Genomic DNA, 24,699 nt, shown 5'->3' with positions numbered 1-24,699 from the left:
ATTTTTTCCTTAATACTTTTGGTGAAATCTGTATAAATCTGTATTAAATTTAAGAAATCTGTAAGAAATTTGTACTCTGTATTAAATCTGTATGCGCATGTAAAAATCTTTATAATACAGATAAATCTGTAAAAATGGCATCTCTGGCCTGGATCCAGATACAGTTTTGAGTTTTGACAGATTTTTAAAAAAATAACATGGCAACTCTGGATCTGACAAAGTATTTTCGGGAAGTTTCGAGAAATTCAAGATACCGCATCTGGAGAGCGAAGACTGCGAAGTCATCAGTTTTATTTTAACATCGGCATAGCAAAGTTTTCTATTCGCACTTGTCGCATTGGTGAATGGAAGGTAAATTTTTGCGGAATAATTAGAAATAGTAAACTTCTATAATATTGCAAAATCTGAATTCAAACGCGAGATATTAACGAGTCGGAGAATAATTGATTGTGTTTTCGTTCGCTACGAAAAAATAAGTAAAAGTGTTAGTGAAGAAGGAAGTGTCAGTTCACTGCAAGTTTCGTCCATTGCTTTATTAGAGAAGGAAACTGGAAAATTTGCATAAGACCAGACCGAATACAGTAAAAACAGCAGAATGTCTGTGATTGGAATAGATTTTGGTAACGAGTCCTGTTATGTTGCCGTAGCAAAGGCTGGCGGTATTGAAACGATTGCCAACGACTACAGTTTGCGAGCCACACCGTAAGTACACATGTTTTCCCGGGGTCTATGTTTGGCGTTCTCATTAGTTTTTCGTTGCATGAAGATTATGTAAAATGAATCGTTTATATTCTGTTGCTTGGCTATAGTGCAGTAGTAGTATAAAAAATATGACGTGATTCAGAAATTTTAGGACTTATCAGTCTGATTATCGATTCTGGGAAAGGGTTGCCATCTGAAAAATCCAAAGGAACTACATAACCTAAAAATGTTTCGAGAAAATTCCCGTTCGTTATCGATTTTTCTTGGTTATTCTGTTGGTTGAATCAATCTGGCTTGCGTTTGAATAGTCCACCTTTGCCGTAAATTACGGTTTTCATGCAGCTGATTTTTATAGATCACATTTTGCGACTTCATTCGGTGTATGTATTTTGTCTCGTATGCTTACGGCACACTGACCGGTTCCATTTGTTAGTGCTGGAAAATGGACATAACATAGTTGTGAGCTGTTCTTTGTTTACCGCGCTGTGTGCGTGACGTGCTGCTAGAACATCGGTGCATTACGTAGTCATCCGGGTGAAGGTTGATGATTCTGATGTAAATTGTTACTGTGGCAAAAAAGCAGACGGGTGCGTAAGTGGTAGAATGAATTTATAATCACCTGGTATGAAACGTGAATTTGAGGTCATCCAGAACCATTTTTATGGTCAGGTTCAGTACTAAATCAGCTGACCCATAGCTCGATAATTCTGTATGAAATGTTCAAAACGACGAATGTAACACTTTTTCTTCTTTCGATTATTGCGAAACATTTCTGCTTTTTTCGGTAATTTCTTCAGTGCAGATTCAAAGATGATAGCTTTAGTTATTATTATCGGTTAATAATTGGAGTTAAAGATTGCTAAGAGTACCGTAATAATCCAAAGAGAAAGTAAACAAAGAGAATCTCTCATTGTTAAATTCGGCGTTTTGAACAATTCTTACAGAATTCATCATCTGTAGATTTACAAAAACTTCACGTATACTGTATTATTACAACGTCAACATTTCAAAAGAAGCCTAAAAACAATTGACAGATTCTCTTGGTTTACTTTTTCTTTCGACTATATCTGCGTTATTATATAAACGTTCGCTACATATTTGGTACTGTTAGAAACATGGGAATATTGTTTTTCGTTCTAAACGAATATTTTGTAAGTTCACGTGAAAATTAAGGAATATAAACAAAAGAGAAAGTATACAAAGAGAAACTCTCATTGGTTTATGTGAAGAAATTTACTTATTATTATTCTGAATTTATTCAATCGTTTCTTCCTTCGCAAAAGTATGGAAAGCCTTAATGCCATATGTAATACCTCTTTCTTCTTTCGCAATATGTATCTGTTGTATAGCGGCAGACTCCAACGTATGACTGCAAGGTGGGTTGGTTATGAGCAAATACAAGTGCACTAGTGCAAAACTTTTACATCTATTGTTTTGTTTTGTATTGTTAATCGTTTGTTTTAGTTCAGCACTAGTTCAGCATCACACTGGAAATATAATTTCATGTATTTGAATTTTCTGTAAATTGCACTGTACTTCAGACATTCGTTTCAAGCTTTGTCCATAACCCGAACTCGATGAAGTTAGACGTTGTCCAATACACATACATATATTGTGCGATCTCGACCAAATGATTCGAATGATATACGACACTTGCAACTCTGGGTTTTTTTTCAGTTAGCGTTCATCTTCCGAGCCAAACAGTCGATGTTTTCTCAGAAGTCGCAAAATCTTTCACTACGTTTATTTGCCAATCGGATCCATCAAGTTTCAAGTACCGTGCTCGCGATAACCGCGACGTAAACGCCGGGATGCGTGAAAACACGTTTCGGATCGATTATTCGAGTTTTCCGAAACACTTTTCGCACGAAGTGATCCATAAATTCGTCAGAAAGGAGCTCGGTTTAACCCGCGAAAATGTGCTCCAACTTCAGCCAAGCAGACGGCTTGGATGTACCTTCGTGAAGGTCAGTAACCTCGAGCTGGCCGAGAAGATTGTGGAGCAACACGACAACAAGCACGAGTTCAACGTCGACGGGAAGTCCTACAAGTTACGAATAACGATGGAGGACGGAGCGGTTGATGTACAAATATTCGATCTTCCCGAAGACGTCACCAACACACAAATCGCGTCTTTTCTCGCTGAATACGGCGAGGTGCTAAAAGTTCGTGACCTCCTTTGGGATAATCGTTACGGTGCATTTGAAGGAGTGAAAACTGGTGTGCGTATCGCTCGGATGGTGGTGAAGAAGAATATCCCATCACTCGTGACCATCCAGGGGGAAGACACAGCGGTAGGTTACAAGGGGCAGCGGCACACTTGCTTACATTGCCACGAATTTGTACACATTGGCACCCCGTGTGTGCAAAACAAGAAGCTACTAGTTCAGAAGCTTACAGCGGACCTCTCATACGCGAACGTCACAAAAATGTCGGCCCAGCCGAAGAAGACAGTACCGATGAAAAAACCACCGCGGCAACAGCCAGCGGACACACAAACACAATCGTCGCCCGAACCCGCGGGACTCCAACCGAGCATTTCGAGCCTCGACTCGAAGATAACCGAGACACAGCAGAACAACACAATGGCTCCTCCAGCTACACCTGCTTCCATCCAGCTGAGAATTACTGCAGCACAAGCTGCCCCCCAGCCCTGGATACCGGCAACTATCAGTTCACAACGAAAGAACGATGGAAATGAAACGGACAGCTCGCAGACATCGAACGGTCCACGCCGCTCGAACAGACAGCCGAACAAGAAATTAAAACCCAGCAAGACCGAGTCTGCACACACTGACCTATCGGACAGTGAAATGCAATCTTGATGGACTTCGTCAGCGTTAACATTGGAACCATCAATATAAACACAATAACCAACGAAACAAAACTGAGTGCTTTCCGCACTTTCGTCCGATCGATGGATCTCGATATCGTCTACTTACAAGAAGTTGAAAACGAAACACTAACATTACCCGGCTACAACGTGGTGTGCAATGTGGACCATGCGAGGAGAGGAACCGCAATCGCTCTCAAAGAACATATAAAATTCTCTCATGTGGAAAAAAGCCTGGACGGAAGATTGATCGCACTGCGTGTAAATAATGTTACACTGTGTAATGTATATGCTCCATCTGGTACTGCTCTACGAGCGCAACGCGAACGTTTCTTCAACACAACTGTCGCTTACTACCTTCGTCATCGGACAGAACACACAATCTTCGGTGGCGACTTCAACCGCGTGTTGAGAATATCCGATGCTACGGGAACGAACGCTAGCCGATCGTTACAATCGACCGTCCAACAACTACAACTACAGGACGTGTGGCTACAGCTTCGACCACGTGACATTGAGTACACGTACATCACGCACAACTCTTCGTCCAGGCTCGATCGTCTGTATGTGAGCGCTGGCCTGCGGAATCACCTGAGAACCACCGCTACTCACGTCTGCTGTTTCTCCGATCACAAAGCTGTTACCGCTAGAATTTGCCTTCCTTTCACCGACAGACCTCATGGTACCGGATTTTGGTCGCTTCGCCCGCATCTTTTGACCACCGAAAACATTGACGAGTTCCAAATACGGTGGCAATATTGGACTCGTCAGCGCCGTAACTACCATACTTGGATGGAATGGTGGTTAAAGTGCGCAAAACCAAAAATAAAATCATTCTATCGCTGGAAGTCAAAGCTTGCCTTCGATGAATTCTATCGGGAGCAGCAGCGTCTGTTCGGCTTACTACGACAAGCGTATGACGGATATCAAAACAATCCGGGCATGCTTACCACGATCAACCGAATAAAAGCAGAGATGCTCTCTCACCAGCGACGATTTTCGGAGATGTTTATTCGGATCAACGAGACATTCGTAGCAAACGAACCCCTTTCTACCTACCAGCTGGGTGAGCGTGTGCGGAAAAGAACCACTATCGAGCGCCTGAAGAACGAACGAGACGAAGTCATCGAAGACTCTGTTGCCATCCAGGACCATATGGTGCAATACTTCACCGATCTTTACGCACGTGAGTATGTAGAGGAAGTAGAAGGGGGCCCCTTTCAGTGCCAGCGAGTTATACCCGAGCAGGATCCAATTAATGAGTCCTGCATGAACGAAATCACCACAAGCGAAATACTATCTGTTATCCGTGGTAGTGCTTCGAAAAAATCACCCGGGTCCGATGGGCTGCCTAAGGAATTTTACTTACGCAGTTTTGACGTAATCCACCGAGAGCTCAACCTGATCATGAATGAGGCGATCAGATCTAACCTTCCTGCACAGTTCGTCGATGGGATAATTGTGTTAGTAAAAAAGCGTGGAGCGGGTGACACCGCTCGTTCGTACAGGCCTATTAGTCTTGTCAATTTTGACTACAAAATTCTTGCACGGATTCTTAAACTGAGAATTGAAAATATTATGTACTCCCATAACATATTAACTGAGTCGCAAAAATGTGCTAGTTCCACCAACATATTTCAAGCTACGTTGGCGGTAAAAGATCGGATAGTCCCGCTAAAAGCAAACAAAAGGAAAGGCAAACTGGTATCTTTCGACCTTGATCACGCTTTTGATCGGGTGGATCAAGGTTTTCTATACAAAACCATGCACTCTTTAGGCTTTAACGCGGGGCTTATACATTTGCTTTCTCGCATATCAGAAGCTTCTACGTCGCGTTTACTGATAAACGGACACCTCTCAGCACCCTTCCCTATTCAGCGGTCAGTCCGCCAAGGAGACCCTCTTTCGATGCATTTGTTTGTGCTTTATTTGCACCCTCTATTGCGCCAGCTGGAGCGGGTGTGTGGGACAGACCTGATTGTTGCGTATGCGGACGACATCAGTACTATTGTTACCAGTGCAGACCGGCTGGATAATATGCGTGCGCTCTTTAGGCATTTTGAACGAGTGGCAGGGGCTCGCTTGAACGAAGCGAAGACAACTGCCATCGATGTTGGTGTAACAGAAAATCCTCTTGTAGTTGACTGGGTACGCACCGAACCAACAATAAAAATACTTGGCATCGTCTTCACAAACTCAGTGCGAGAAATGGTGGCGCTCAATTGGGACGCAATTGTGACAACTTTTGCACGTCAGGTTTGGTTGCACTCGATTCGTTGTTTAGAGTTGCATCAGAAAGTAACCCTTCTGAACATATTCATTTCGTCTAAGATGTGGTACGTGGCGGCGAATTTGTACCCAACACCGGCTCACATTGCAAAACTTACGGCCACCATGAGAACCTACCTCTTCCGTGGTGCATGTGCTACTGTGCCGATGCAACAATTGGCACGAAGTAAAAAAGATGGCGGACTCAAACTGCATTTACCGGCTTTGAAATGCAAGGCACTGCTGATCAACCGTCATCTGCAAGAGATTGATATCCTTCCGTACTATTCTTCCCTTCTTCACCAAGCAACTTCCCCCCGCGCAAATTCCGTCTCAGACCTCCCCTGTCTAAAAACAATACTACAAAATTATCCTCAGCTCCCTTTCCAGATCCGCCAACACCCATCCACCAATCTCATTCACAGTTTTTATGTAATGCGTACAGACAGACCAAAGGTAGAAACAACAAATCCTGGATATAACTGGCCTCAGATATGGAAGAACATCGATGCCCGAGAGCTGCTACCATCTCAACGCAGTGCACTGTATATGTGGGTCAACCAAAAAGTTTCACACAGACGACTAATGAATGTAATGCGACGAACCGACGGCGAGCAATGTTTGCATTGTACAGGACAGATTGAAACCATCGAACACAAATTCTTCGAATGCTTGAGAGTAAGTGAAGCTTACGATCTTCTACAGCAAAAACTTTCGGAACTAGTTGGTAGCCGGCACACATTCCAGAGTGGTGAACTGCTACGACCATCATTAGAGTGGATCGCGAAAACTACGCGAACGCAAATCTTAAAGACTTTGTTAAGCTACATCAACTTCATTGAAGAATGCAGCGGCGCAGTAGATATAAACGCATTACGTTTTAATTTTAGTATCCCGATATAATTATTTTATCTTTTTTTCCAATTGAGACATAATAAACGTATTTAAAAAAAAAAATTATCAATAGTCAGCACTGTTTTGTGTTGTTAATCGTTTGTTTTAGTTCAGCACTAGTTCAGCATCACACTGGAAATATAATTTCATGTATTTGAATTTTCTGTAAATTGCACTGTACTTCAGACATTCGTTTCAAGCTTTGTCCATAACCCGAACTCGATGAAGTTAGACGTTGTCCAATACACATACATATATTGTGCGATCTCGACCAAATGATTCGAATGATATACGACACTTGCAACTCTGGGTTTCGGTTCCGTCAGTCAGTACCATATAATGTCTGAATTACTGCAATTTGAAAATTGGTATTCATCAGTATAAAGAAAATATGAAGTGTTGATATGATAATTTGGGATACTAGAAGTTTTCAGTGTTTATATTGAACTTTAGATAGCTCTTTTTGTGAAATACTCATCGCGTTTTATCTCTCTCTACACAAATTGCTGGAAAAACTGGCTTTCGAATAGAACCACAGAAACCCATAGTGTTATATACCATTCGACTCACCTCGACGAGATCGGAAAATGCCAGTGTGTACGTGCGGGCACTTTTCAAAAAACCGCTTAATTTTCTAGAAAATGGCTGAATCGATTTCAACAAACTTATGCTCGTTTGAAAGCTACTACAAGGCCGTTGATCAAGTTCGAAAATCAAATGGCTGTCACTTACGGTTGCGGATATCTAATGGTATACCGACGTTACGGACTAACTGCGCATTTTGAATCGGCTGAATTTTCTCACAGATGATTCAACCAATTTCGATGAACTTAGGCGTATTTGAAAGATAACAATGGCAATCAAATTTGCAAGGGTTATGGCTAACGCTCGTATTTGTACTGTATTTTACAGTATTGTACTGTATTTTAGACCAAAATACTGCGTACTGTTTTTTTACTCTCATATGTACTGTATCTCAATTTGTATTGTATTGACCCATTGAAATGTACTGTATTTTTCTAATAAAAAAATAAATACACAATTTTAAATTTCGCATCGAATATGGACTTGCCGCATACAAAACGTCAGAAAGAACAGTGAAAACACGTAGCGAATATAAATACATGCAAACAACAAATAGATTTGTCATTTTCTCTCATTTTCATTCGCGGACCTCGTCTGGCAGTGTCGTAAAAAAGCAGCGTAAAAACGTACCCAGTTGTTGACTTGCGGTTGTCTGGATTTCCTCCCCAATCGGCATCGCTAAATCCAATCAGTTCTGTTGGTCCTTGGCTCCACTATTCTAGCTTCTTCGTAGTAGTTCCTTTCAGGTAACGAATTATCTTCTTGGCCGCTCCCCAGTGTTGTCGTCCGGGATTAGCACTGCATTGACTTACAGCATTTATCGCATAAGCAATATCCGGACCTTGAGCTGTGAAAGAGAGACACCCAACAGCTTCCTTGAACGGTATCTTCTTCATTTCATCAATTTGCTCTTGATTTCTTGGTCCCATGGATTTGAGCGCTGTGGCCGCATCCATCTGATCGATATCCAAATCGTACTCCACCGCAAGCGCCATGAGGTAACGAATCGTCGCATATCGCACCACGGGAGAATACACCTCGTTAACAACGAGACGTGCCTTGTACCGTTGTACAATCCAATCGATTGCATCAGGGGGCAGCTGAGGGGAAACAGTTTCACCAGAAAATGTCCCAAAGCTAATATAATCAGCATACTTGCCTGGATATACGCGATCCCGACCATCGCGCCTTAACCCTTGCTGCACATCAGCTGGTCTATTGAATTGTGGTGGAAGCGAAACTCCATTATTGTTACAATTATCGCCCTCATTGGTAGGAAGAGCAGCAGCTGCGTCTTGCAATCCTTCCTTACCATCAGCATATGGGTTAGCAGGTATCATAATCTCTTCGAATAAAATCGAATAAAATCGACCGGTTCAACAGCTTGGTCGCACACAACGCTTTTATTTGACGCACCCTCCGCAAGAACTACAAAATCCCGACTGATCTGGAACTCACCTTTCTCAGCATCAAAGATTCTATACCCTTTTGTGTCCTCACAGTAACCGACAAAAATGCAGTTTCTTACTTTCGGATCGAATTTCTTCCATTTCAACTTCGGAACGTGCACCATCACACTGGATCCAAACACCTTCAAATGTTTCAAATTTGGCTTCTTTCCAGTCTACAACTCTTCGGGCGCCTTGCTCTCTAGTGATCTTGTTGGACATCGATTCACTAGGTAAGCAGCAGTCGAAATAGCCATCGCCCAAAATTTCTTCTCGAGCTTCGCATCATTCAGTATGCATCGTCCTTTTTCCACCAATGTCCGATTCATCCGCTCTGCAACACCATTCTGCTGCGGCGTATAAGGACATGTGGTTTGGTGCCGTATGCCATCACGCTCCAAAACTCGACGAAAGCCATCATTGATGTACTCCTTCCCATTATCCGTCCGCAAGATCTTCAGCTTGTTACCGGTTTGTCGTTCAGCGCTGGCCTTGAATCTCAGGAAAGCTTCCAATGTTTGGCTTTTCTTCTCGAGAAAGAATACCACTACCTTTTTGCTAGCATCATCCACAAAGGTGAGGAAATATTGGCTTCCCCCAATCGATGGAACTTACAGGACCACACAAATCCGAATGTACCAGCTCTAGCAATTCCGTTGCTCTAGAGTCGCTGGTCGGAAACGGAAAACGTGTTTGCTTGCCTACAAGACATGTTTTACAATTCATGAGTCTATCGTTCTTAAAATCAATTCCATTTGCCATTTGCTTGAGCTTTTTCAAGCTACCTTCGTTCAGAGTAGCACAGCCGAGCCGCCTGTGCCACAGATCAATACCATTCGCCAGAAACAACTTCTCTGGCCGCGTAAAACAGTATAAGCCATCTTCTTGAACACTAGTAACAATCAACTCGCCGCTACTGTCCCAGACTTCACACTTATCCGCCGTGAACACCACTTTATTGCCTCGATTGCAAATTGTGCTTACTGAAAGCAAATTTGTGGCCAGGTCCGGAATTTTCAATACGTTGAATACCTCCCTCCACTCGTCCGTGTTGTGTCTCCAACGTTACCGTACCTTTAGCAATCGCCTTCATGTTGCTGTTATTTGCTGTTCCGACATCGTGGTTCAATCGCTCCAGAGAAGGGTTGGTCAGAGCGTGCCATGTGACTGGCAAACCCATTTTACGGGTCAATCCGCTATCCTGAAATACGGAATTCAGCTTGTTCTATGCTTCTTTTGCCGTTATCGCATCTTGCACTAAGCTGTAGTTCTAGCTCTCTATACTTAAGCAGATCGTGGCTAAAGCTTGGAGCTTCACGTCCTCAGGAACACCGGTGCCGTCGCCATCAACCGCAGACCAGCTTCCTTCGCGGATCAGGATCATCCGCATCGCAAATGCCCATGTCGCATAATTTTCCCGTCCTTTCAGCTTTTCAATGGCTTGCAGCGCGATGGAACTTCTGGTGACTCGAGGATTTCCTGCTTCACCCACGCCGGTTGAATTTCCATCTCCTTGCAGAACAGGACTTCTTGCAAAGGACATTTGTATCTTTTAAGTACGATTCAGACGGTCCGGCTTCTTCCGTCACCGGAACGTCAACGTCCGTCACCGTCATTCTGATTCACACGATCCGGTTTCCTATCCGTGTCCGTCATGTCATTTTCTTACACGCAGAATTTGAAGACCTTAGTTTCGCACAATTTTATTCCACTAATACAAAATCTGGAAGCTTTTGAAGCCAATCGATCTGTTGTTTTCCTACCTTTTAATCGAATAAATAACTTTCAAAATTAACTAGAAAAAGGAAAAAAAAAACTATCAGTTCCACTCAACAACGAAACGTACTTTGCAGATCTACTGATAAGTTTAATTACTTATATGTGGTATATTTCGTTTAAGAGTGGGGTCTTCACACCGAATACATACATAACAAACGTCAGCTCAATACCGTAATCATATGAATCGTGCATGTGTGCGATAATCACAGTCCGTCAAATATTCTTTCGGAGAAATGTTGACGGAGCTTGCCGTTGACGTTCCGGATCTCTGCTGGATCGTGTGAATGCGCAAAGGGAAAACTCATTTGACTAATTTTGACGGAGGCTGACGTTCCGGTGACGGTGACGGAAGAAGCCGGATCGTCTGAATCGTACATTATTCAGGTTAGACCTTCTGGGCCCATAAACAATTGCAGAGTCAAAAGTATAACCGCCTGGTTGGCTTGGAATATAAAATTTTTGGACAAGGATAAATATTCTTTGATTCTTCTTCAATACGTATTTTATGCACTCACTTCATTTATACGGTGCACAAAGAAATTAATACACCCAAGAAATAACACAGTCTACGTTGTATACATAGTCGAGTAATAATGCACGAAAATTTTTTTGGTTATATATTTTGCACCCTCCAATTTTTTAATTTATTAAAAAATAACGCGTTTTAGAAATTTTACGCGTTCTCATATGGATATCCTGACGATTTTTTTAACGATTTTTTAAATCTAATACGGTTTGATGTATTTCAGTCTATTTTTCAATCTATCTAGACGTGAGTGTTTGTCGAGTAAAACTGTAAAAATAGCTATCATTCTATTTTTTTTTTTAATTTTTCCATTGTTTATTACAAAGAGTAACATTTTTTGTAATCAATCATCAATGAAGAAATTGATTTATAATTAATATGACGCTCAAAAATTTCGGAAGTTCCCTAGGCTTTGGATGATGAGCTACAGGGCGCGTACCCCCCTTTGGCGGATGGGGGGTGGGAGTCAATTTATACTATTGACAAAGACGGACCATACCGAGATCGATCGATCGTTCGCTTATAAAAGTAAAAAGTTGAAAATTGTTATGTTATCTGGATCGATCTCGGAGTGGACAGGACTAATACTGCTTGAAATTGACAATAGGCCATTAGGTGGTTTCGAGCATTCTTATGCCTGGAATTGGTCACCAATTTGAGTTATCTTGATCTAGTTGGGATGAATATTAATATATAATAATCGTCCTGGACTGGTGAATTTAATTCAAAAAGGAGGACTATTGTTATCAGGAATAGGAGTAAATTAATATCTTATGAACCGTTTAGGAACTTTCAACCCTTTCCGATCCGATTCGGTGTCGGTAATGTTTACAAGTTGCAATGACAGCGAGGCTGATTGATCGGGTGTAAATACACTCTCAAATCGAGAAAGGTTTGAGTGTTCTTAGATTTCTCCTACTTGGACACAGATGTCACCTTCTAACTAAGAGTGTGAGATGTGTGCTTCTGGAAGAGAACGGTTCACGTGGACCATTTCATCCAATCACACCTAGTATTTCTTCACGAAATACATGTAACAGATCGGCTGAAAAGTTCGTATCGTTTCTATGAGAGGGCGCCACTAGAATTAAATCCATACCATTTTCAGTTAGTAGCAACCTTCATAAGATACGTGTATAAATTTGACAGCTGTCTGATTATTAGTTTGTGAGATATTGCATTTTGAGTGAAGCTACTTTTGTTATTGTGAAAAAAAATGGAAAAATAGGAATTTCGTGTGTTGATGAAACACTACTTTTTGATGAAAAAAAGTGCCGCCGATACCAAAAAATGGCTTGATGAGTGTTATCCAGACTCTGCTCCGGGCGAAGCAACAATTCGTAAGTGGTTTGCAAAATTTCGTACTGGTCATATGAGCATCGAAGACGATGAACGCAGTGAACGTCCAAAAGAGGCTGTTACCGATGAAAACGTGAAAAAAAATCCACAAAATGATTTTCAATGACCGTAAAGTGAAGTTGATCGAGATAGCTAACACCCTAAAGATATCAAAAGAACGTATTGGACATATTATTCACGAATATTTGGATATGTGAAAGCTTTGTGCAAAATGGGTGCCGCGTGAGCTCACAATCGATCAAAAACACCAACGAATTGATGATTCTGAGCAGTGTTTGGAGCTGTAATATCGAAATAAAACCGATTTTTTTCGTCGATATATAACAATGGACGAAACATGGCTCCATCACTTCACTCCGGAGTCCAATCGACAGTCAGCTGAGTGGACTGCACGCGATGAACCGAACCCAAAGCGTGGAAAGACTCAACAATCGGTCGGTAAGGTTATGGCGTCTGTATTTTGGGATTCGCATGATATAATTTTCACCGACTACCTTGAAAAGGGAAAAACCATCAACAGTGACTATTATATAGCGTTATTAAAGCGTTTGAAGGACGAAATTTCAAAAAACGGCCTCATTTGAAGAAGAAAAAAGTTTTGTTTCATCAAGACAATGCACCGTGTCACAAGTCGATGAAAACCATGCTGAAATTGAACGAATTGGGCTTCAAATTGCTCCCTCATCCACCGTATTCTCCAAATTTGGCCCCCAGTGACTTTTTTCTGTTCTCAGACCTCAAGAGAATGCTCGCTGGTAAAAAATTTAGAAGCAATGAAGAGGTAATCGCTGAAACTGAGGCCTATTCTGAGGCAAAGGACAAATCGTACTACAAAAATGGTATCGAAAAGTTGGAAGATCGCTATAATCGCTGTATCGCCTCTGATGGCAATTATGTTGAATAATAAAAACGAATTTTGGCAAAAAAATGTGTGTTTCTATTAAACGATACGAACTTTTCAGCCGAACTGTTAGTTCTTGTTTCCTGGATGCGTGCTCAACACTAAAAGGCCCAAAACTTAGTTTAGACCTAAATTGCTCTAAAGCATTAAGAATGTTTGGAAGAGAGAAAGTCAATAATAAAAACTGTGACAGAATGAATAAAAGCTAGTGCAGTGTGCCTTAGTGCATATATCGTTAAATAAAGAATTAAAAAAGTTCATAGAATTTTAAGCAATCCTTCCATTGTTTACTTATTGTGACTTTCCTGGGCAATCTAGTGTTAAATGCGCATCCTTACATTATATAATTTAACAAGCTTAAAAACACCTGATTTTATTTTATTTTATTTTATGTTCTTAATGAAAACCGAGCCTGCTGAAACAAAGGATTATCATCGAAGATTTAAGACCAAGAAACAGACCCTAGAATGTTCTCAAGAAAATGAAGAATAATAGGTATTTTATATAATTACCTAGCTTTTGGTAAGTAAAATGCCTTACGATTTTTACTATCACTTTTATTATTATTATTATTATTATTATTATTATTATTATTATTATTATTATTATTATTATTATTATTATTATTATTATTATTATTATTATTGTTATTATTATTATTATTATTATTATTAGTATCATTATTATTATTATTATTATTATTATTATTATTATTATTATTATTATTATTGTAATTATTATTATTATCATCAATCTTATTATTATTCCTTTATTCTTGATAATCTACTAGCTTGTGTTATCAACAGGTGTCTCCGGTATAGTAAAAAGCAATGCAATGGGGCAAAAGGAAACGTAACGTAACATCGACAACGATAGAAACAATTAGAATAGATTAGATTGGATAGTGTAAGTAGACCAAACATATCTACATTGATTAGGGAACTTCAAAGTAATAATCGTAAGTACCGCTTCAGACATAAAAGATTATATAGGAAAGCAGGACCAAGACCGAAGCGGATACAATACGAAATTTTCCAAAGTTTCATCGACGAGGACATTTAAGACACAGAAGCAGTTGATAGGATGACAAAATACCAATACGATACAGACGCACGACTCAATGATTGACTGGTTACAGGGTGAAGCACACACTTCCTGCCAAAGTGATAAATTCTCTGGTGAACTGGCAATAGAAGATATTCGTATCTTTCGTTGCAAATTGATAGCTGCAAAGGAATCTGTCGCTTGGGTTACATGCTGGAGGATTTCCTCCTTCGTTACTAGTGTTCATTTGGGCACCATAGCCTAGTTCCTCTGGTATGGAAAGTGCGGATCGTTGTAACCACCCCCCTCGGCCAGAGCAGCCCATAAAGGGAAAAAATATGACGCTCAAAAATTTCGGAAGTTGTACCAAATACAAATTATAATACGGAATGCTTCGACAAATTTTCGAGGACACATTATTCAATATGCGGTACACTGTCAAAGTGACAATGTACTTTATCGAATTTTCCATACAAATGGCAACGCTGAAGGGTTTTAATTCAATTCACCATAGTTACTGTTTATTATGATGAAGAAGACGATAACAGATTGGTTTGAAAGCAAATTGATGGCCAGATGATCCAAAAAGTGGAACATTCCAACGGTAAACACAGTGTTAATAAGTTGTGCCTGCAGGGAGTTTGCAACACTGACGGATCGAGTTATGTATTCTGATTTGATTAAAATCTAGTAATGCATTTGTAGAGTGAGTATTCCCGAAATATTATAACATTCAGCTTAGCTTATAATGCATTTTTTCTGTTTTGTAAGCAGTTTTAGCCGCATAAAAGGCTCTAATAAATGTAATGCAAGAATCGTGAATATGCAAAGCGTGATTAATCAGAATCGTCTTAACCGGCGCTCGCAGTGAAGGAGACTTACACACTTCAGCCTTTGGAATCGTTATCCGTTAAGATCCAAATGTTTTCTCTATTATTTATATATATATATATATATATATATATATATATATATATATATATATATATATATATATATATATATATATATATATATATATATATATATATATATATATATATTTATTATATTTATCTATTATTTAAGTGTACTTCAAGTTGTTCAATTTTGACGGCCTAAGTAATATCCTGCAAACTCTATTATATATATTACTGTCGAGTATGCCGGTAACATTAAATTTTCAGATTCGATTCTTGTTTTGAATCGCCTGTACGGCGCGAAGTGTAAAGACTGAACTTATCAAACCAAATAAGAATTTCAATGAAATTTACATTAATTTGCAAAAGTATTCTCTGCATTCAGTTAACAGTCACCATGAGAAGTTGTTTCATCTTTCGAAAACTACGTTGTAATGCTACTTTTAAGACGATTTTAAATTCTAAGTTTCTAGTCACGTAATCGATTTGTCACAATTCAAACATAATGAAATATAAAATAAACGAATTTAACTAAAAATGTTACATAGTTTTATTTGCAATAGGGGGCAGTATCAGATTCATCATTCAGTAAGTATATGATTTGTTCAACTACATCTTGAACTTGAACTTAATTTGCAACTGAATCCTGAGCATATCCCAGGTTCCGAATTTAATTCTTCAAATGAGTGAGTGGTAATTTTGCGATCAGTCTATCTGCTTTGGACGTACCACTCCAGTTCTCGCGACCCATTCTGGTCAGGATAACGGTAGAATTGGCTCTAATTTTAATTTAGATAATGCTTCAACTCATTATCGCTACCAGCATTGCATCTTCAATGCTAACCAGTGATGATAGATTTACGATGCTGGCACCCGATTGCATCTTGTAGATGAGTAGTTGAGTAGTTAATTGGTATGCTCTTATCTTATGTCATGCAAGCTCGGATGAAATTCCATGTTATGTCGTTTCGCCTGAGAAGTTTCCGTTGTTGAGCGGTTGCGCTTGCTTTTGTTTGAAGATGTCCTTTTCGTAGTTTCAGTGCAAGGTTTGCCGTAGTGTGCAGGTTGTTCACAAAACTGAATTGTAACCAGTTGATTTTCATACGTAATCAGCGTTTTACACGGATATATCCCGTCTTGATCACAAATTATGTAAGATGGAATTGCTTTACGTTGGTGCATACGTACCACTCGCTTCACCGTACTGCGACATACTTTCCCGAACGAACCCATCGCTGGTCTGCGGGAGAAGGTCATGTACGCGTACTTCTATGGCATTGTTCACCATGTACACAGGAATTTTATTTTTAACATTGTCATGATCAACACTGTGCACCCCGTTATTAACCGAAGCAAATGCAATTCCATCTCTTTCACGTTTGAACATAATGTACACACAGTTAGACGCCTCGTTGAATTGAATCTCATTTACATCATTAACGTTTAGATGCATTCGTTCCTTAAGCAAGATTTCAATTTCGGTTGCTGCAGGTCTATCTTTGCAGCGCTTGAAATCAATACAAATTGAATTTGGTCTTGTAGGCCAAGTTTCAGGCTTTGTTAAATCGTATTTGCTTATTTCGTACACTCTATTGTTTAATACACTGTATTGTTTTTGTTTCTATCGTCTCGATCGTAAGCAATTTTCGACTGTTACGGAAGAGATGCAAGCACGAACTGAGGCAGCATATTGATCTACTATGTCGAATAACTGTTATGTCAAATATTCATTATGCCAAATAACCATTATGCCAAACGTGGTAGCCCTGTTTCTGGGCTATAAAGCTTCGACTTTTTATATTCGGAAGAACGCTTTTCTGGGAAACAGTATGTTAGGGGGTTTAGTTTTCTGAAGTAAGGTACTCTCTGGGAAGTTCTTTTCTGGGAATGGTTCATTCTGCAAACAAATTTCCGACGAAATGGTTTCTGGGGAATGGTTTTCGGGGAAATGTTATAGAATCACTTTTCGGCTGGCCAATTGATTTGAGATTTTGGGAATTTTGGTCGATCGCGCATTGATCGTGAACTGATGAGAGTACAAGTACTTTTAGAGGGTTTGCTTCAATCATTCATTTCCTGACATTGAACTCGTCAATGGCATGTAGATCCTGCATAATAATTATAACTAACTGATATTATTGTCGAATAATGATTTAAAATTTGTAATCAATATCGACAAATCCCGTCCCAATTACCTAACTTATGAGAATTTCACTATACAATAGGTCAATAAAATCTTTATGCAGATGTTGTGGGTGTTGAAATATTGCGCCTAAATTAAGTTTCGTTACTGTTCGATCTTTGTTTATCCTTGAACCAATAAATCTGCTGGTCTGACTTGCGTTGGCAATTATAATTTTTTTGCACTTAGTTTGAATTCATTTCCTCATAAGTAGTCGCTATACATTTTTCAACGATTGAACAGCTGAGCTAAAACTGCTTCTACTCCCTATTTCGTGCGACACTAGATAATTCTGGTGTCCGAAAAAGTCACATGGTGGTCACAATGTCACTAACAAGAAGATGGTGTTTATGATTGCTCGAGGTAATGGACACGTCGTCATACGGAGTGGTTTATTTTGGTCGAGTTTGCTCTGATTTCGTTTCACTGAAAAACTTCAAAATCTTTCGACCTAAATTCTAAAGAGGCAATAATTTCGATTCTAGATGGTAAAAATGCAGCTTAGTTTTGTTTACTATTCCACTTGATATTTTAATATTATCTGTTTATGGTACTCCAAACAGAACAATTATTTCAAATAGGAAAACAGCTCAACATCTAAGAAATCAAGAAATTCCACCTTACGATATTCATAGTCAGAGATATAATTGATTAACTTGTTTGAATCAGGTGTAAAATATACGACACCCGTGTATCTTGGAACTTGCATACTTTGCTACTGTTAGGTACTCTTGTATAAACAGTCCCATCACTGTCATCACTGAGCAGCGCTCAACGACTTTTATGGTGTTAAACGGGACGTTCGCGTGTTTTTTTGCATTGTTTAATATCGATTAACATCTGTTCATTGAAAACTTGAATTACATCTTCTGTCATAATAGATAGGTATATATTTTTATTTTTCATCGATGGTTTTGGTGTGAAATTTGTGCTCAACAATTTCACAAAACTTCGCAAAGATTATTACTCTTATCAGGAGAAACATGGCTAATTTCCGAAATACTATAAAATATTTAATAGATGTTCAGTGTATCATTTTCAAATTAGTATTGAACATATAAAAACCGGCGTTAAACAAACAAACAAATTATAAGTAGTAAATAACTGACGCTATGTTTAAAACACTTCAAGGCTTTACTTTTCCTACCGACGCTTACTTGGCACACACATATATATATATATATCCGTTAAACCACTCAGCGAATGGCATTCTTGATCATACTCTGATTCATAATTCGTCTCCATAAACGTAAACACAAACCGCGTGCACGGTTTCATCATCGAGCTAAAAACAACTTGTCTAACAAAATGTTTTTTTTTCTTTCTTGGTTTCTTCCCATTCCTCCACCACGCTGCTACCGTTTACCGTATGGACCGGGGTGCTATTTATACACAGATCATGCGTTGCATTCGCCGGCCGAAATCGTGTGCTCGGCGTGGCCGCCAAGAACCAACAGGTGACTAACATGAACAACACAATCGGCGGCTTCAAACGATTACTGGGTCGCAAGTACAACGATCCGCACGTGCAAAACGAGTTACGCAAAATACCGTACCGAGTGGAAGCCCGACCTGATGGCGGTGTCGGCATACGAGTCCAGTATCAGGATGAGGAGCATGTTTTCAGTCCGGAACAGATCACGGCAATGCTTTTCACCAAACTGAGGGAGGATGCTTTCAAAGAACTGAAGACGCAGATTAACGATTGTGTTATCACGGTACCGTCGTTTTTTACCAACGCCGAGCGGCAGGCACTGCTTGATGCAGCCGGTATAAGCGGCCTAAACGTGCTACGAATGATGAGTGAAACCACCGCCACTGCACTGAGTTATGGATTCTACAAGCAGGACTTACCGGCACCGGAGGAGAAGCCTCGTAATGTTATTTTTGTGGATTTTGGACATTCGGCATTGCAGGTTTCGGCGTGCGCCTTCCATAAGGGTAAACTAAAGATGCTGGCCTGTTCGTCTGATCAGGTCGGGGGCAGGGATTTTGATTATGCCTTGGCCGATTATTTCACAAGCGAGTTCCAGACGAAGTACAAAATTGATCCCAGAACCAACAAGAGGTATGGTAATTAGTAAAACGTTTGTAATTTGTAAGAGGTTCTAATTTGATGTTTTTTTTTAATTTACAAAACAGAGCTTTTCTTCGTCTGTTGACCGAGGTGGAAAAATTAAAAAAGCAGATGTCGGCTAACAGCACCACGCTGCCGTTGAACATCGAATGCTTTATGAACGAAATCGATGTCCAGTCGGCTGTTCAGAGATCGACTATGGAGGAGTTGTGCGCTGCTTTGCTGCAACGTATCGAGGCCACAATGAAAAAACTTCTTAAAGACTCCAACTTAGCCTTGGAGGAAATACATTCCGTCGAGATCGTTGGTGGCAGTACACGTATCCCGGCAATCAAGCATTTGATCGAACAAATTTTTGGAAAACCTGCTAGCACTACGTTGAACCAGGATGAAGCAGTCTCGCGTGGTGCTGCTTTGCAATGCGCTATTCTATCTCCAGCGGTACGCGTTCGCGAGTTCAGCTGCAGCGATGTGCAGGCCTATCCCGTGCTGATCTCCTGGGACGATGGAACCCAGCGTAATGAGATGAAGGTGTTCGAACAGTTTCATACTGCTCCTTTCTCTCGACTGCTAACCGTGCATCGGCGGGATCCGCTTACGATCAACGTTCATTACGAACCAAACAGTGTTCCATATCCGGACCCATTCATCGGCTCTTTTCACATTAAGGATATCAAGCCGAATGCGAACGGTGATCCGCAGGAAGTGAAAATCAAAGTTCGCATCAACCAGAATGGCATTGTTTTGGTATCGAGTGCAAATATGGTTGAAAAACGCGAAAGCGAAGAATCTGTTACGCCTCCTGCTACCGCAAATGGTGAGGAACAACAACCCAACTCACCTCAAGGTGATGAGCCTCCCAAAACCGGAGAACCCATGGATATTCAAGAGGTAACTATAGCTGTTTGTTTAGTGGCTTGTTTTTCTCAGATGCTCTTTTCTAACAAAACTCTTTGTTAGTACCGATCAGATAGTATCCTCTCAGTAACAGTCATTTGTTCACTAACAATCCACCCTGCGAAAGTCTCCTTTTCTTATGTGTATAATGTTTGATTGTTTTTCTGTTTGTGATTTATGTTCAAGACATTAAAGCACCAAAAATACCTTCGCGACTGAAATTTTAGCTATTGCCCGGTTCGACTAGAACTTCCTTCTGATTATTTGTTATCTATTCCTTCTCCACACCTTCTTCTAGGGAAGCGATGATGAACAAACTAGAAAAGATACTAAATCAGACACCGAAAACAGTGCAGGTGGAGGGAGTTGGACGCAAAAGGTCAGCAGATGGTTTACCTCTTCGGTACGTCTAACCACCACATATACCAAATTAAAACTATCATTAGAAAAGAGACAAGTTTGCAAAAGATGTAACCCACACACTTTTCCATATTTTATGTTCTTTCAAACACTTGTTGTACTTTCCTACTTGGTTCTATTGGCTTTTTTCTGGTCTACTTCCCTCGTCGGTCACTATCCGGCTGAAAGCAGTTTAGTTCAGATTTGTGGTAGCATATTTTGGCAGCTTAGTTTCAGCTCACCTTAGTCGGCCTATGATGCTCCCCTTTAGAATGTAGCTCATCTTTTCCCTGTTTGAAGTTGTGTGAAGCCATTGCTAAACTATGATTCGCTGATGTTACACGTGGCATCATATTTCTCCTAGCGAGATGAGTAACCTCTTATAGTAGAGAAAACAAAGTTAGTGAGGTGAGCTTTGTCAGTTAACGTCACATGACACACGATGGAAAAATGGCCTTTTTGTTTGTTGTAGATCTGCTACAAAATATTCAGCTCAGGAAGTTTGGGAGATGACAACCCAAAGAGGAAAACCACGTACCATCCACACCCAACTGTGTGTACAATCTGTTTGGCTTGTACGAAAAAGCCCTCCAACTCCCTCCTTTCTACCGAGAACGACATCGTTTATTTTATGTTTTTGTTCTTCCGTTGAACTGTGTTGATGTTCTTTTATGAGTATCGGTTACTATCGAAAACAGTTGCTTATTGGTGTTTGATTGAAACCAATTTTGTTGTAGCGCAAAGCAGAGAGCGATTTTCGTATTAACCGTAATATTTTCTTGTTCCAACCTGAAGTTTCGTTTTGTCCCAGAACTAAAGTAACGTTGTACGCATAATTGTCTCAAATACCCAATCTATATACATATATACTGCCGTTCCAAATTAAATTGTCCCATATGTATATATTGAAAATCCCATTGGATATGGGACAATTATGCGTAAGTCATGTAGTTAGTTATGTGTGTATCCAATGAGTAAAAGGATTACGGTTTGAGGGAAAAGAAAATTAAAAATCTGCAACTTTTTTCTTAGAACTGAAAAAAAATAAATAAATCGGTCTTATTTGATTTGATGGTAAATTTATTGAGTATGTAACAGCTTTACCTTAAGTATGAAGTGGTACAACTTACAAAATCTATTCAACCATCCATCTTCATTTATTAACCAGCAAACTATGTTCGAAATTTTGAAACTAGTTTCAAAAAGTAACAAAATGGGCACAAAAAATACACATAATCCAACAAAACAGGTTGTTTATTTCAGAATAAAATACACATTTTTTCATTAGAAACAGTTGATTAATATGTTAATCCTTTTTTCTGTAAATTTCTCAAACTTTCTTTCGCCATTAGATTCCGTACGTTATTCTCAGATACGCTCGTGGTGATGATTCTTAATCTTCTCTTGAAATAGTCAGTACCATTGGCTTTTAATTTAATTTCAAGGAATTCCCGCTTTATTAGACCCCAACGCTTCTCTATCTGGCGAAGAACTGAACAGTTTGGTGGATTGGCTGTTTTGGCACGCATTTGACCACTTTTACCTTATACCATTCCAGGACGAATTTCGCATAATGAGAAGCCAAATCGTACCAAAACAGAGCTGGGGAGGGTCGTGGTTGCTCATTATTTTCATACACATACTATCTGATAGTGTCGGTAAATACGTGACTTAGATTTTCCACCACAATTGCATATGGCCTACCAAATCAAATAGTACTTCGGGAATATGGACACCTTCTTTATTAGCATACTTTTCGATTTATTCCTCTTCCAGCACAAAACAGCTATCCGAGAAATAATTCAAAATCTACACTGAAAGAAAAGTGTCCGAAATGTAACGTGGGCAGGTGTGGATGTCATAATCGAACGATTATATTTTCAAAATCGAACGGAGCTAACCAACAGGCTATGTTCAGTTCAAGAAACATTGTATGACCTAATGACCGTCGGCGAAGTGACCGTATACCGGTCAAATTGTTGTAGTATACATCCTGACCTACTTTTTATTCCGCACATCCTGTTCGTAATACATACCAAACCACACCTGTTTAGTGTTATCCCTCCACGACCATAAAGCATGTACACGAGTTTTGTTTGTTTTTGAAACCCTTCAAAACGACATTCAATAGAATAATATAAATATTCCTTGTACTTGCAGGACAAAAAAAAGAAGATCGTTACAAAATCCGTTGATTTACCCATCGAGAGTCGAACTCACGGCTTCGTCAGTAATGAACTGAGCAACTATCACGAATTGGAGGTAAATTTCTTCGCATCAGAGTTGGTTCTCATTGTTGAAACCATCCGTTTTTTTGACAGATGAAAATGATTGCCAACGATCGACAAGAAAAGGAACGCATCGATGCTCGCAATGCTTTGGAAGAGTTCGTGTACGAAATCCGTGGCAAGATCCAGGAGGATGGCGAATTGAGTGCCTACATCGATCCAGATGATGCATCGCAGATTACTCTCAAACTTGAAGATATCGAAAACTGGTTGTATGAGGATGGTGAGAACTGTGAAAAATCAGTATATAAGGAGAAACTAGCCGGTTTACGCCAACAAACGGATCCGATTCGTGTTCGGTGCGAGGAGTACAACGGTCACGAACAGGTATTCATTGAGTTGGGGCACACAATTCAGCAGACGTATAAAGCGGTTGAACAATACCGAGCCAAGGACCCGAAGTACGATCATTTAACCGAGACGGAAATTTTGAACATTACCGAGGCGGCCCAGAAGGCCCAAAAGTGGTACGAAGATTCCCGATCTCGATTGGTCAATGCTCGTAAAACACAGGATCCCCCCATAAAAGTCTCCGATATCCGTCATGAGAATCAAACTCTGTCAATCTGCATGAATTCGGTACTAAATAGACCAAAACCGAAACCACCAACTCCTCCGGCGGATGCCAACAAGGATCAGGCTCAGAATGGAACAGATCAGACAAAGGAACAGCCGGATGTTCATCATCAACCGAAGGACTTCACTGAGGACAAAATGGACGTCGAATAAGCTAGTTAATTAGAACGTTTGCGTTACAAACACAAACTCCTACAAACAAATACACTTTTTATTTAATGAATATTTGAATAAGGTGAGAAGAATCGCAGCGCAAGAGTGGGATTGTATAAAAATTAATGGCCTTTAGTTTTGTCCTTTCACTTAAAATCAATAGATAAATATAAGTTATACACCCCAGTTAATCTGTTATCAGCAGTTTTCTGGGTTACCCACACTAGAGGATAATAGATAAAAACAGCTATGCACATTTATCGCTGTCTTTCTCTTTGTGTTCTTTTTTTGCTATAGAAATTTGAGAGCAAAAAGGAATTTATTGCCAATTCGAAACAAAATTGCTTTTTCTGAAATTCGAATATACGTTCCTTTTTTTTATTTATCTTAATACGACTTAATACAGCAAGGTTATTCATCTTGCAATAGCTTTCATCTATAACAAACGCTCTACTTTGTTGTGTAACATTACATAATTACAGCACTGACGATAGAATTCTTTATATGTTGAACAACAGGTTATAATAAAAATTAAAAAAAAATGTTTACTGAATCATACATATTTTTGTTCGAAATGCTGCTCAATTCTCGCGCAAAAATTAAATCTCAATAACGTTCGATGTATCTTATGATTCAGATGTGAAACGGATTTTGTGATTACGGAAGTTGAAAGGGAGTAACTCAAACAAATAGTTCTACCTTATTCAAATTGACACTCTACCGAAAGGATAGGTCCAATAATCAAACTCAATACACAATTGCCGTTGTCTAACGTGAAATCATAATAGACTACTAACTGTGTATCAAACCATGTTCTTGTGAAAATCGAAGCTGCATGAAGAGGATGATGGATTAAGTTTCGCTGAACACTTGGAAATGTTTTATTTAA

The 24,699-nt window shown here is 39.7% G+C and overlaps 1 protein-coding gene across 2 annotated transcripts; it reads left to right on the top strand.

The window, feature by feature from the left end:
* Positions 1-225: 225 nt before the first annotated feature.
* Positions 226-24,679, top strand: LOC131434978 (heat shock 70 kDa protein 4). Of its 2 annotated transcripts, XM_058602363.1 has the most exons (6): positions 226-702; positions 18,817-19,488; positions 19,563-20,388; positions 20,693-20,797; positions 22,954-23,055; positions 23,115-24,679. In XM_058602363.1, the coding sequence occupies exons 1-6, from the start codon at positions 596-598 to the stop codon at positions 23,808-23,810; spliced, it is 2,508 nt and encodes an 835-aa protein (XP_058458346.1). In that variant the 5' UTR covers positions 226-595; the 3' UTR covers positions 23,811-24,679. The 2 variants fall into 2 exon arrangements, with proteins under 2 accessions (XP_058458346.1, XP_058458347.1); XM_058602364.1 differs by lacking the exon at positions 20,693-20,797 and having other exon boundaries at positions 227-702.
* Positions 24,680-24,699: the final 20 nt, after the last annotated feature.

The sequence above is a fragment of the Malaya genurostris genome, chromosome 3 (assembly GCF_030247185.1).
Source record: "Malaya genurostris strain Urasoe2022 chromosome 3, Malgen_1.1, whole genome shotgun sequence".
NCBI lineage: Eukaryota > Metazoa > Arthropoda > Insecta > Diptera > Culicidae > Malaya > Malaya genurostris.
The sequence above is the reverse complement of the archived record's forward strand: the minus strand, read 5'-3'. Positions and strand labels throughout refer to the sequence as shown.